The sequence below is a fragment of the Castor canadensis genome, chromosome 14 (assembly GCF_047511655.1).
Source record: "Castor canadensis chromosome 14, mCasCan1.hap1v2, whole genome shotgun sequence".
Lineage (NCBI taxonomy): Eukaryota > Metazoa > Chordata > Mammalia > Rodentia > Castoridae > Castor > Castor canadensis.
The window spans coordinates 28,160,630-28,175,699 of record NC_133399.1 but is presented as its reverse complement, the minus strand read 5'-3'; the positions used below and the strand labels follow the sequence as shown (position 1 = coordinate 28,175,699).

Sequence of the window (15,070 nt, the reverse complement as noted above, 5' to 3'; positions counted from 1 at the left end):
TAACAAAATATTTAAGTTCAGATTTATGTGCACATTTGATTGGCATTAAATCACGTTGACATTTTTCTGCAAACTACACTAATGTCTATCTCCAGAAATTGTTCATCATATCAAACTGAAGCACAGCAGCCTGTTGTGTAAATCTGAATCCTCCAACTCTTAAATATCACAGTCACCATTAACTAGGATGGTAAATAAATGAATCCCCAAATCTATGAAATGAAGAAGGAAGGATTCACTCATTTAGTTCTTCAGTTTTCCTAACATTTCCAAATTACAGTTCAAATGGATGCCACAGATTGTCCAACGATGCAATCTCTTCAGGGTCCTACTAATGTCTCTGTTCCTCAGGCTGTAGATGAAGGGATTCAGCATAGGGGTGACAACAGTGTACATTAATGAGGCTGCCACAACTTTACCTGCACAAAGTGATGCAGCTGAACCAAAGTACACACCAATGGCTGTTCCATAAAATAGGAAAACCACTGACAGGTGAGAACCACAGGTGGAGAATGCTTTATACCTCCCACTTGATGATGGGATTCTCAGAATGGAAGAAACAATTTTGTAGTAAGAAAAAATGATTCCTGAGATGGGGACAAAACCATATATACCACCAAGAAAATACATTACCACACTATTTCTAAAGGTGTCAGAACAGGACAGATTAAGTACTTGAGAAGGGTCACAGAAGTAATTAGAAATTTCTACACCTTTAAAGCAAGTAAATTGCAAGGCAATCAATCTGTGAAACAGGGAGTCCAAAAAACTGAACAAAAAAGACACCAAAACTAAGACACAACAGGAGCAAGGATTCATAATAACTGGATAGTTCAGGGGGTGACAGATGGCCACATATCGGTCATAGGCCATCACAGTTAGCAACAGATCATCCATACACAGAAAAAATATATAAAGAGACATCTGGGTCAGGCAGCACATATAAGAGATAACTCTATTTCTTGTTTGCATGTCTGCAATCAACTTTGGGACAGTAGTGGAGACAAAACAGATGTCATCCAAGGACAGGATGGAGAGGAAGAAATACATGGGGGTGTGGAGGTGAGAGTCAGAGCTGACAGCCAGGATGATGAGCAGGTTCCCAAACACTGTCAACAGATACATGAACAGGAACAGTCCAAAGAGAAAGGGTTGCAATTCTGGATCATTGGAGAGTCCCACAAGTTGGAACTGTGAAACACGTGTAAGATTTTGTGCTTCTAAATTGTTTGGACAACTGTTGATAAAGTAAACAGAAAATGAAACAAATATTCAAACAAGACTGTGCATATTTTTAATTTAAATAAGTTGTAGCTAAATTCATACTTAAGTTATAGAATACTTGGAAATATTTCTTAATTGTGGCAGCCCCAATACTGGAATGCTTTGATTTTGGTTGTGTTGCTATCCAACTCATTCCATAAATATCAACTTTAGGGACTGACAGAAAGGGAGGAATTTAAGAGATAACAAGTCCATAAGCATATAAACTACAAATTTGTATTTAAAATACAGAATAAGTAATATCAAACCCATTTGAAATAAAATATCATTTTATTTGACAGAAATAAAGCCGTAGTCAAAGGTATTTCCTTTTCAATTAAGAAAATCATACAAAATTACTTGACTTAGAATTTTCATAAGCACTAAATGACGTACTACTTTATTACATGAATGCTAAAGTTGATCAATTTTAATCAGAAAACATGGTGTTGTGCTAATTATATCCAAAGAGTTTTCATCATCCTTAGCTATTCTGATTTCCACCTTTCAACATGTTTATTTTTCCCTCAAACTTGATTGGATGTAAATTATTGAAAATATAAATTATATAAGTGGGTTTGTTGTATTTCAAATTTTTTATAAAATGTGTCTGTTATATGTTAATAATCACACATCACTGATAAAAATGTAGTATGACAGCACTTGTAACACTTATTTAAAATAAATGTCAGGAAGCACTTTTGAATTTATTTATTTTATGCAAGTTTGTTTGTATCAATGCTATGCATTTTACTAAAACATCATGAATGTAAGAAGCCTCTTTATTGTTTCTCTTCATTATTTACTGTACAGTACCAAAAAACTGTTTCATTGCTTCCTGATCTCCAAAACCTTCTATTTCAATTTGAAGACTAGCATGAAGGAAATTTTAAAGGATAGGTATGAGTCCCAACCTTCTTATTTCCAATTGTCAGTTCATCACAGCAACCTTTACAGATACATAAATTTCAATTCTGTAACCCAAGATACATAAAGAAAACACAGGTTCTGATTTTCTCAGTCCACACTGTCATTTAATTGGAAAAAATTCAAATCAGAAAATTATATGAAACTTTATGTTTATGAACTTTTTTGCAAAGTTACCTATAAAGCATATGTTTCCCCACAAATTGAAAAATGTAGATTATACTTGACTACTCTAGGAGGTTATGTAAGAGCAGGATTAAATTGAGTAACTCGTGATTCTCAGGCTCCTTAATTAATATATACACATTATGAATATTCTAATATACCCAAATACACTGTCATCAGAACAGAACAGATCCAATTTTCCCAGAATGTTCATCTTTGAAATTTTATGCTATGTTTTACACCAGACCAGAGAACCAATGTCTTATATTATTTCATAGAGCTTAGAAATATTAACTATTATTGCAATCAATATTACCCAATATATGTATATATATTAAGATTTAGTGATATTTGTATTAGACATATTAATAGAGATCTTAACACTTCACATGAAATATGATTTCTTTGTGTCTGGGCATGATGCCATTCTTCTACATATATGGCCCTAAAGAGAAATATTTTAATGTTTTCAGGATGAATTTCTTTTTAATATGTCCATTCAATATTTATTTAAATACCAGAAAGACATTTCCTAGTTACCTAAAAAGTACTTAATGTTTCCTACGTAATATCCAAAAAAATATTTGTTGCTCGTGAAATGTGCTAATTTACATCAGCACGGGGTCAATGTACCCATGTAAAATACATATATCTACTACAATGGCTGCAGCTGACACATTGCATTACCTAAAAAAAGAAGTGTATCTTCTAAATTGTATGTTTTTTAATAAGACAATGCTTTGAAAATTCTTGTGCCTGACCGAATTTTCATACAGTGACAATACTACATTGGTTGCTGGATACTTCTCTGATTTCCAAAAAGTCTTATTTATCCAGTTTGAGTGTAAATCACATTTTTCTAAATAAAATGTATACCTCGTCACATATTCCCTCTTATTCTTGTGGCATATCATAAAAATATCCAGTAATAACTCCTTTACCATGAAACAGTAGGAAATTTTTTTCTGTGTCAAATAATCCAATTTGGCTCCTTTAGAGGAGATAGTGCCTTGGGAGTGGGAGTCAATCAATGAAGAATTTCATATTCCATCTTTGACCTGATAACATATTCAGGATGTGTGAAAATCTCTCCACTTCTCTGTGCACATGCTACCCATCTACCCAACAAATATTGCACATAAGAATTTGAATTTAATTGATATTTATCATTTGTGCTTATATAATGAAGAATTACATCCTTGTTGAAACAGTGAATTTATTGGTGATCAGTTGTATAGCAGCATTGCAGGTGGATGATATTTGACTCTATAGTGTGCCTCACTCCATGTGATAAGGTTTATGTATTCCCTTGTTTCTGTGTCACTTTTTGCCTATCAAAATCACTGATATGTTTTTGAATCATTGACGCATGAAATTTTGAATACTGTAACATAGAGTCCAAGTATCATGACATATACACAAAAAAAATCTATTATACCTTGACTCTAATTCTACTTGGTATGCCTGGGATGGTGAAAGTGCAGACAGGAATGCATTAAGTGTTTTAAACACACCATGAATTTAACCAGTTCCTGTGAATCAAGCAAGCATCTTTTAAATAATTAGGAAATACTTTTTGTGCCTTCTTTGTACCAAATGTCTATCACTGTGGAGAATCAAAAACAAAAGCGGAGACACGCCTCACAAAATTGCCAGTATGAACTTACATTAGGACAAACAATGAAACATTCTTTTACAAAAAATAGGAAAACATAATTTCAGAGAGTAAGATATCCTTCTTTTAATGCTATGAATTGACCTAATCATAATGACTAATGAGAATATTTCAGTGTTTAATCACCTATTTCAAGTATTTATTACATCTTCATACCAAGTAATTGCTCATTATATGAAATACTTAATGCAGAAGCACAAACTAGAAAATAGTGGAATTGGAGAAGATGAAATTCAGATATACTAACAAACTAACCTACATGAAAGAAATTAAAAGTGGAAACAGAAAATTCACAATTAAATTGTCAGACTCTACATCCAAAACACAATTTTAAAAAATATTTCCCTGGCCACATAAAGGTTTAAGCAGGGTACAGAGGCCTTAACCACAGGTACAACTGAAGTATATTTTTTATTCTTTACAGTTTCCTAAATATGATTAGAATCAAGTTCTGACATTTATTTTCCTTTGAAGTGTGAGTGGACTGATTGAAACATGGAAAAGACTGAGAAGTCTACAAGAACATCCTTGGCTGGCAGGAGGAGCAAGTTTAGATGAATAATGTGACTACACTTTCTGTGATGTTTTTCTATGATCTTTGGCTGCCCTCTTGTATGGAATTTGAATCCTGTACATTACTTATCTGCACTCTTCCAGTAATCTCAAATAGAAGAAGACAGGATTAAAAGGGCATGGTCAGGAAGTGACTCAGAAGTGACATGCAGATTTGGATTGTGCAAGCAGGCAGTGCCTGGGATAATGTCCTGTGTACTTAAGGTACTACAAAGGTGGTTAAATTTGTTTGTACCTAAACACCTAAAACAGGACACATTCAAAATAATTTTCTGCTTGATTTTTGGAAGCTGATAGCAATGTGGGCACTTTTAACTGGATAACGATAAAGGTATTAAAGGATAAAAATAACTAGCAAAAAGAGCTCAGAGCCAGACACGCAGGTTTGTAATGCTGTGGTTAGTGCCATCATCATCTCACCTTCATAATCCATTGGCACACCTGAGTAAAAGTTAAGAAGGATCCATTTGAACCATTCTGGGTAACACATGTATGTGAAATGAAAATTATGATTAGCTTTTATGATACTACAACAAAGCTAAGAACATAAACTTCATGGTCTTCCCAAGGGCAAGGTTTTATATCAGTGTCCTTCCAGCAGCTACATAAACTGTTGGCTGGTCCTCATTATTAGGAGGACACAGCATGAGCGAGTCCTGCACCCATCCCTCTGCACTTACTGATTTAAGCTGCTTCTCTCTTTAGTCATGACCAAGGTGTGCAGGTCCAAAGATCCTACCATGCTTGGAGCCCAACGAAGCTTCTGCCCCAGTCCTCGGGACTGTGGTGCAAACAGTGACAGATAGCAACTTGATAAAACAGGAACTTGTGAATGAAGAGACAAGGATGGAGTCAACTACACTTAAGACATAAAACTGAAGGTCTGTAAGGACAGGCCGATTGCTGACTGTTATATGACCTTTGAGGACCAATGAACAGTGTTCATCATTAGCCAGATTGTGGGTATTATTGAATTTAATCTCTAAGGAATTTCAAACAATAATGTAAAAAGAGGAGGACAAAGGGAATATCAATGACAAGTTGTAAACTACTAATTTACTTTGGCAAATATTTGTGGACATTTCACTCCTTTAATTTCTGTTGATTATTTCCACTTTCTTTGCAGTAAAATATGTACTTCAAAATGTTACTATTTAAAACACAATAAGCAAAAGGATGAGTTGCATTTTTTAAATTCACATTATTTTGAAATTGTCAACCTCATATATATCCAGAAACATTATTTTCCCAAATAGAAAATTAATACTAATTCAAAATGTTCCCCATTTTGCCAACAATCCAACCCTGGCAACCATAATTTCACTACAGGTGTGAAAAACAAATGTGGTACCAGTGATGTACTGCATTATTTTATTGCTGAAATTGTAAAAACAGGCACGATTTTGAAAAGGGTGCATCATACACAAGAAATTAGGAATATATTATCCTTCAAACAAATTGGCAGTCAATCTAATTGTGCATCTGAGAATCTTAAAAAAATTACCATAAAATATACAGTGAATCTAAGAAGCCATAAAATGGAAGGTCAGTGATAATGCAGTAATAGAGTGGAGAAGAGCTGGCTACAAATTAGGAATATAAAGTACAGTTAAAATTGTTCCACAGACACATGCAAAGCTGATTTTAAAGTCATCTATGTCAGGGAGCACCCATAGAAAATGATTCTATATGATGTTTGATTTCCACATTCATCTTTGAGACCTTATAGATGAAATGGCCCAGCCTAGGACAGCTTAGAGAGGAAGAAACATATGGGAGTATAAAGGAGAGAGAGCAATTTGAGAGCCAGGAAGATGAGTAGGTTCCCAAACACAGTGACTAAGTGCACAAACAGAAACAGTGAGATGAAGGACTGCTCTTCTGAATCCTATGTTAAGCCAATTAGATGTATCTGAGAGACACAGTACAGTTTTTGTGTCTCAAAATTTTTGATCCACTTTTAAATATGAGAGGTACTTTGAAAAAAGGAACTAGATTTATAGGAACACAGAATTCTGTGTATATTTCAAATTCAAATATGCACGAGTAATATTTTCACAGGTCTGCACTTTAGCATTATAGAGCCTTGTGAAAAACTAATATTTACACAACTCTTCCATAAATGAATGTTAAGATTTTGACCCCCTTCTTTTCACATCAACTCGACTGAATAATGTTAAAAGACCAAGAATATTAGAACTAGTAGCAATGTTTGTTTGGCAAAAAATACAGTCTTCTCTTTTCTGACAAAAGACAGAAGAAGAACACTTTCCCCATACAAGAAAAGAATCATATTTTATAAAGCTATGAAGAATCAGTAAAATAAAACCTATTTTATATTTTATATTTTTTATTGTGTGCTGGCTAAGGATACATTATAGCATTTACAAATCCTCTTACAATGTATCAAATATGTCATACATGTATTTTCCCCCTCCATCATTCTTTATCCCTTCCTACCCCCCATTCCAGGAACAGTTTCAGCAGGTATCATTTTTCCATTTACATACATGTAAACACAGGATTTGCATTATATTCACCCACTCATACCCTTTCCCCACCTCCTACCCCTCCCTCTGGTAAGAACCTCTCCAAGCAGGACCTGTTGACCCTCCTGTTCTCTAATTTTGCAAATGAAAAAACATCATTTTTCTTTAGGATTGCTACACTGAAAGTTTCCTTATGACATTTCTATGTATATATGTATCATGACCTAATTAAGTTCATCTGCCCTATTTTTCTTCTTTTTGCCTTATTTCCCTTTTTTATGGTGGTTTAACCAGGCTTAAAGATTCTATATTCGTTCTTTTATAGGAAGTACATCAACCATATTCACTTTCTTAACTTACCTCTTTTACCATCCTCTTCCCATATGTGACCTCCTGTTACTGTGACTTGTTTGTCATAATATTGCTGTATTTGTATTAGGTCTATATTCCATATGTGAGGAAAAAATTGACTATTGACCTTGTGTTCCTGGCTAATTTCAATTAGAATGATCTCCAGTTCCACTTGTTTATCTGCAATTGACAAAATTTAATTCTTCTTTGTGTAAATAAAATTCCATAGTATATAAATACCACATTTTCATAATCCATTCATCAGCAGGGAGAATATTGAATATTGTCTGTTTCCACAGTTTAGATATTATGAATAATGCTTCAATAAACAGGGCTGTGCAGGTGCCTTTACTGTAACCTCATTTACATTCCTCCATGTGTATACCTAAGAGTTGAATTGCAGGATCATATGGGAGTTCTGTTTTTAGTTTTGTGAGAAACCTCCCTATTGTTTTACATAGTGGTTGTACTAATTTACATTCCCACAAATAGTGTATGTAGATTCCATTCTCCCCACATCCTTGCCAACATTTGGTTTTGTTTGTATTCTTGATGGTAGCCATTCTAAGAAGAGTGAAGTAGAATCTTAATGTGGTTTCTGTTATGATCAGAGCTATTAAGTATTTCCTCATGTGATTTTTTTAGCCATTTGGACTTCTTCCTTTGAAAAAGGTCTTTTCAGTTCACTTGCCCATTTCTTCTTTGGGTACATTGAGTTCTGGGGAGTTTAGTTTTTGGAGTTTGGTTTTATATTCTGGTCATTAATCTATTGTCAGATGTATAGTTGGGAAAGAATTTCTAGCATCCTGAAAATCCATTTTAATTTCTTACAATGATACAAACTATCTTGATTTTGAACACCCCCTAAACTCTTCCTAGGAGCTACCGCTGCATTTTGAACCATTCAATTGAGATTTCATAATTATAAACTACTGTTGGTTCCAATTACATTTCAAGCATTCATTTTGGGGGAATTTTCCTAGTATCCTCTTTTGAAGATATATGAGCTCACTCAAATTTTGAATAGTTGTCTTTTAACAACCATTTAAAATGTATCTTCAACTCTTCACTTTGACTAAAAGGTTTCATACGTATGGGTTAGATACCAGGGCGTAATCATGAGACATCAGTGGCATTGATGTGCCTTCACTGCACCAGTCAATAATAAAACTAGTGAAATTCTAACAGTTTTTAATTTTGTATTTTATACCTGTTTTTTATGAGATCTGTACATGATGAACAGGTTTATTTATGACCTCTTTAGAAGGGAACTCGGTTTCTTCATGCTTTCTGTAGCATTTTCCATATAATGCTTCATTGTGTTTCTTTTCTAATCCCCTTTATACATGGTGGAGGACATTGGTAACACAGATAAGTCCAAAACACACATATTATTCTCAAAGTTCCCCAAATAACAAATTATTTCCTTCCATATTTCCATATAGATGTATCACATTTTCAATTACTTCAAAAAATGAAGGCAGCACAATTTCATAACTCTGTTGACTTAACAGGGTGATTTAGCTGGGAAATTGCAAAGCACACCTAGATAATTTCCTCATCTATAAAATAAGCATAATAATTACTTATATTATGCACTTATTGTAAGAAAGATTTTTTAGAAAACTGTCACAGATTAGAATTTATTAGTCTCAAAACCAATATATCTGTACATAATACATACATAACACATATATAATGCAAAGATATATTGGTTTTGAAATATATACATAAACTCATCTCAGAACAAATCTAATTTAATCATAGTCGCTCCACGTGAAGATTTGGTTGTCCTATCTTATATCAGGGTTGTGAACAACTACATTGGAATATTACCTGGAATTTAAAACGTGCTACCCAAAATGCAAATTTTGTAACTACTAAGAATACATATCACCTATATTGAAATTTTAAGATTCTACAACATTTTTCTGACATAATATGTTACAGTGTTTGAATTTATCATTCATGAAATTTGTGTCCATATTATCTCTGCACATTTCCATTGTCCAGCACACTTCTTCCACAAAGAAAACTATGGTCAGGAATTTGTATTCCCTCTCAATATTTCCATTACAGTAGTACTATATGAATCCATAAATTGAAAAGAAATTGCCTAATGCTTACCTAAATCTTACATAAGTAACAAAATTACCTGTTACTGACAGAATGTGATAATTTACATCAAGGTATACTTTCAAGTTTCTCTTTTGTGACAATTGGAAGTGATGACAGATGACAATGCTGAATATGAAAAAGCCATATAGCCTGATCTTTTGCACAGAAATAATGATTTGATATCAGCCAGGCTTAATGGAGAATAACTGTAATCCCAGATATTTGGGAGGCAGTGAGAATCAGAGATCAAAGTCAGCACAACCCAAATAACAAGTTCCTAGTTCTCAAAACAAGATAGGCTTTGTGGTGTACAGCTTTAAATCTAGGTGGTCCAGGTAAGAAGACTGCAATCTGAAGCCGGTCTAGGAAAAAGTCCAAGACCTTTTCTGAATAAAACAAACTAAAGAAAAATGGGTTGGAGTCATGGCTCAAGTGGTAGGCTAATTTTCTAGCAAGTGTGAGAATCTCAGTTAAAGACTCCAATGCTGCCAAAAAATGAAAGAGTTTACCCAAGAAGAATCCAAACTATCTGTCAATTTGTGGGTAAATTTAACTAGTATTTTTATTGGTTACCAAATAGAAGAACATTTTAAACATAAGCTCTATATCCTAACCAGTTGTCTGCTTTAGAAACATTTAAATTCCTGCCCTGTTTCCTGAGCAGGAATGGGTCCTTTGAGATTGAGTGGCTGATTACAAAAATACACAAGGATGTGGAGAGCTGCAAGGAGAGCCTGCAAGCATGAGAAATATCAGTGCTTAATAATCATGTGCCTTCCCATTGAGTGATCTGATCATAGGCAGTCAGCTATTCTCTCATTTTTGCAGCAACAGACACGCAATGATACTTACTGTGGTATACCAGACATCCCCAAATGCAAGCCACAGTGAAGTGAGGAATCTATCTCATGTTGAGGTGATTGGAAGTGAAATGACTAGTTAAGTTTTCAAGAAGACAATATAGACTTGTCCAGGTCAGATGACCTGTATCTGTTTTAAGACAGTTCAATTCATACATAACTTCAGAGCTTTTTTGCTATTGTCGCCAAAAGTCTACCTTTTGGTTCGTGTCCTTTTTTTACATCTGGAATCTGCATATGAGAGAAAATATATTAGTTATTGTCATTCTGACAAAACTGGCTTATTTTGCTTAGCATGGTGAACTCTAGGAATTGACACAATTCTATTCTTTATAATTGATATCATTTGATTGTGTGTTAATACATTTCCTTTACCCACTGATCGATTGATGGGCACCTACATTGACTTAGAACCTCGTCCACTGTGAACAGTGTTTCATAATAATTATTGTGTGGCTATCTCTATTGTGTGCTCCTCAGGATCTTTTTTGAAATTGCAGTTCTTAAGCTCTAGATTAAGGATTATATAAGTGAAGCTAGAACAGCATTCCTGGGAGATTGTGATAGAACCAAAATGAAGCAAACTCCAATGCTTCTCACATAAATTAACAGCACAATTGACATAAAACCCATAAATGTAGCAGGCTTACTACTTCTCTCCAGATGATTGGATTCCCAGAAGGGAGGAAATACTTTTATAGTATAAAAAGATCCAGGAGATGGGGAAACACCATATGTGGCTTAGACAAAATCAGTGAAAATATTATCTGAAAAGGTATAAGAACAGGAATAATTCAGCAATTCAGATGCATTGCAGAAGAAACGGAAAATGTTCATATTCTTGAAATAAAAAAATTGGAAGTCAAGCAAATTATAATGTACAAAGTCTAAACCCTACCAAAAAGCACAGCAGCACAAAGAAACCATAAAGAAGCAACACTACCCTTGTCTTTTTATATGGAATACGTGAAACAAGACAATGTTGCAGGTGTTATTAAGTACTTTCAAGGCCCGAGCATGACATAAACACAAACAAGGAACATTTAAAGTTGTCACTCATTCCTTGAATAATTGGAAGGGATGAAAATGATTACAGTTAAGCCCAAAGTGTATGGAAGCAGCATTTAACATGGCCATTTATTTTGAATCAATAAAAGCATGCTCTGTTTTTGTGGTAACATTTCACATTTATAGTAGTGTCTCTTGTGTAGAAAATATTCATACAATTTCTGAAGAATCAGAAATCAGAGTTAGTCAAGCATCATCAATAAATGCATAAATTTCACAATTAAAAAATATCCACCCACATTACTGAAATAGGAACATGCAGACTTCAGATTGCAGAATATTTTATTTGAAATTAATGAAGTATAACCTTATCTTTAATGGCACTATGCTAATAATTGCATATAAATTACAGATTGTGCTTATAGTATGCATCCATCAACTAAGAATATCATACAAAGAAACTATTACCTCTAACACAACGCCACTACCATTGCATGAAGCAGAACTCACCTCATATGGTAATGCTGAGTATCAGAGATACTAATGACCTCCATATGTCACAGAAATGACATGATAATGATGGAGGTAAAACTTAATTTGTTAGTTTCTGGGTCTGTTTCACTATTTCGTTGTATACTAACCATATGGAATGCCAGCACAGGTCCAGAATTCTAACCCACATTGTTGCTTTATAAACATTACCTTTTTCCTCTTTCTTGAGCAAGAAGGAAGTTAAATCCTGAATTCAAATATAATTTTAATTTTGGTAAAAGAGGTTGTTACATGGGACGAGGAATGGACAGCTCCAAATATATCCTGGAGTATGGCAAGAAAGAGACCCATACCAACTATTCTTTCCGTAAACTTTGTTTCTGATTGCTAAGACATCATTCCTTTATTTGAGGCAGGAGATTCCATCCAACTCTGTGATCTACTTGCTATCCTTACTTGGAAGAAGAAAATGAAATCTAGTCACTTCTGGGAGAGACAGGGAAGCATGCATGGTGCTTGGGTTGTCAATGGCAGAAAATGCAAGAATTATCCTAGAAAGGTGCACTATATATGATATAAGGCAGTGCAATTCAATCATATCTTCACTTTTTTGGCCCAATGATAAGGTATTGATTATATGAATGTTTGGTTCCTCTTTCTTTGAAAATTAATAGTTACATACACTTTTTCATGTGGGAAAGATTGTGCAGAACATAAATTTTGAGATTCCTCAATATCTTTTCTTGGAACTGTAAGATTGTAACCTTTACCATCTTCATCATGATGAGCATAATCCCTTTGGAGTGTTTATGAAACAGTTTACAGTCAATCATTTCTGCTATTGTAGGGAGATAGCTATGAGAGGAAGAAGCAGTTGGAAGGAAGCTAAAATTTGAATAGGTGTTTGGTGACTTCCATGAAAAGCAATAACATAATCTTCCTGGTCTTATATCTCAAACTACAAATTGGTAACTTCTCATGTCTCAACCAACTTTCGTGCTGGTAATCATGATGATAAAGCAATGATTACATTAGACTTTCCTCCATCCATCTTATTAAACTGTACTTAATATGTTAAACTGTTCTTGACATGTAATGACCATGAATTACGGACTCAAATCCCTTCTCCTGTTGGAGGTGTAATGAGACCTCAAACCCCATTCCCAGGACTGATATGAACAGAGTCAGATAGGAGCTTTCTTCTGTATACATGAAAGGGGGTTGAGACAGGGTGTGTGGTCAACAGAACTGAAGCTATTAAGACGAATGTCTGTAGGAACAGTGCAAATACTTACTATATAGATTCTGATATCTCAAGTCACAGAGCAAATACCTATATAATAGGTCTTTGTGATTCCAGTCTCTAAGAGTATATGAATATTAACTGAAGAACAGACTATTAATGAGCTTTTCAACTACTCTGGAGAAGCCTATAACACACAATTCATCAAGCACATGTCTTCCACTTCTTAAGATCATTATCTTCTATTTACTTTGTTAATTGTGATAAAATGATCAATACATTTAAGTGCACATTTTGTCATTTAGCCATATATGTGCACATTGACTGGCAGTCAATTTCATTAACATTTTTCTGCAACCTACACTATCATCTTTCCTCAAAAAATTTATATCTTCCCAATTGAAATTTAGCAACTAATTGAATAAATTTCAATCCACCAACTCTAACATCTCAATCACCATCCACTAGGAAACAAGATAAAAAATAAATGCATCTATAGAACTCTGAAATTTAGTGGGAAGAATTCACACATCTAGTTCTTCAGTTTTGCTAACATGTCCAAACTACAGTCCAAAAGGCTACCACAGATTGTCTGACTGTACATCTTCTTCAAGGTCCTACTAATGTCCCTGTTCCTCATGCTGTAGATGAAGGGATTTAGCATAGGGGTAACAAGAGTGTACATTAATGAGGCCAGCACAACTTGACTTGGGCAATGTGATACAGTTGATCCAAAATATACACCAATGCATGTCCCAAAAAATAAGCAAACCACTGACAGGTGAGACCCACAGGTAGAGAATGCTTTGTACCTTCCACTTGATGTTGGGATTCGCAGAATGGAAGAAACAATTTTGTAGTAAGAGAAAAGTATTCCTAAAACAGGGATAACACCCAATGTAGCTCCAATACAATACATTATCACAGTATTTCTAAAGGTTTCAGAACAGGACAGATAAAGTAGTTGAGAAGGGTCACAGAAGTAATTAGAAATTTCTACACTCTTAAAGCAGGTAAATTGCAAGGCAATCAAACTGTGCAACTGGGAGTCCAAAAAGCTAAACAAACAAGACACCAAAACTAAGACACAGCAGGAGAAGGGGTTCATAATGACTGGATAATGCAGTGGGTTACAGATGGCCACATAACGGTCATAGGCCATCACAGTCAGAAGCATATCATCCATACATAGAAAAAATATATAGAGAGACATCTGAGTCAGGCAACTCACATAAGAGATAACTCTATTATTTGCTTGAATGTCTGCAATCAAATTTGGGACAGTAGTGGAGATGAAACAGATGTCATCCAAGGACAGTATGGAGAGGAAGAAATACATGGGTGTGTGGAGGTGAGAGTCAGAGCTGACAGCCAAGATGATGAGCAGGTTCCCAAACACTGTCAACAGATACATGAGCAGGAACAGTCCAAAGAGAATGTATTGCAATTCTGGATCATCAGAGAGGGCCACAAGTTGGAATTCTGAGACAAGTGTAAGATTTTGTGATTCAGCATTCTTTGGACAACTGTTGACAAAGGAATTTTGTTATGAAAATAAAAAGAACATTCACCCAAGACTGCTTTCAATGCTTCTAAATTTTTGGACAACTCCTGATTAAATAAATTTGTCATAAAAATGAAACATTCAACCAATTCTGTGCATGTTTTGAATTTATGTAAAGACTAGTTAGAATTCATTCATGAGATATAAAATATTCAGATATATTTCTCATTTGTGACAATCTAAATAGTGTAATATTTGACCTTATTTCTTTGCTATCAATCTCATACCCTACATATCTACTTCAGTGACACACAACTCTTGTAGACAGTAACTTAAAAATAGAAAGATCATAATTATATTAAAATACAGTGTAGTATTTCAAAATAGACAATAAGTAATATC

At 34.4% G+C, this 15,070-nt stretch overlaps 2 protein-coding genes across 2 annotated transcripts; both read right to left on the bottom strand.

Annotated features, from left to right (window-relative positions):
- Positions 1–243: 243 nt before the first annotated feature.
- Positions 244–5,312, bottom strand: LOC109676434 (olfactory receptor 7E178-like). The gene is made up of 2 exons (XM_020152850.2): positions 5,284–5,312; positions 244–1,237 (listed from the first exon to the last, which is right to left on the bottom strand). Exons 1-2 carry the CDS (start codon positions 5,310–5,312, stop codon positions 244–246), a joined length of 1,023 nt encoding a protein of 340 aa, XP_020008439.2.
- An 8,384-nt stretch (positions 5,313–13,696) lies between these two features.
- On the bottom strand, positions 13,697–14,701 carry LOC109676435 (olfactory receptor 7E24-like; the record flags this gene model as incomplete). Its single annotated transcript, XM_020152851.2, has 1 exon — positions 13,697–14,701. A coding segment is annotated over one exon (1,005 nt), but the record flags the coding sequence as incomplete, so codon positions are not given.
- Positions 14,702–15,070: the final 369 nt, after the last annotated feature.

Bases quoted from the DNA above. Each gene is read 5' to 3' on its own strand.
- LOC109676434 (XM_020152850.2), bottom strand. From the start codon at position 5,312: ATGACTAAAGAGAGAAGCAGCTTAAATCA. The intron at 1,238-5,283 runs GTAAGTGCAGAG...CTTTATCAACAG, and splicing joins GAGAGAAGCAGCTTAAATCA to TTGTCCAAACAATTTAGAAG.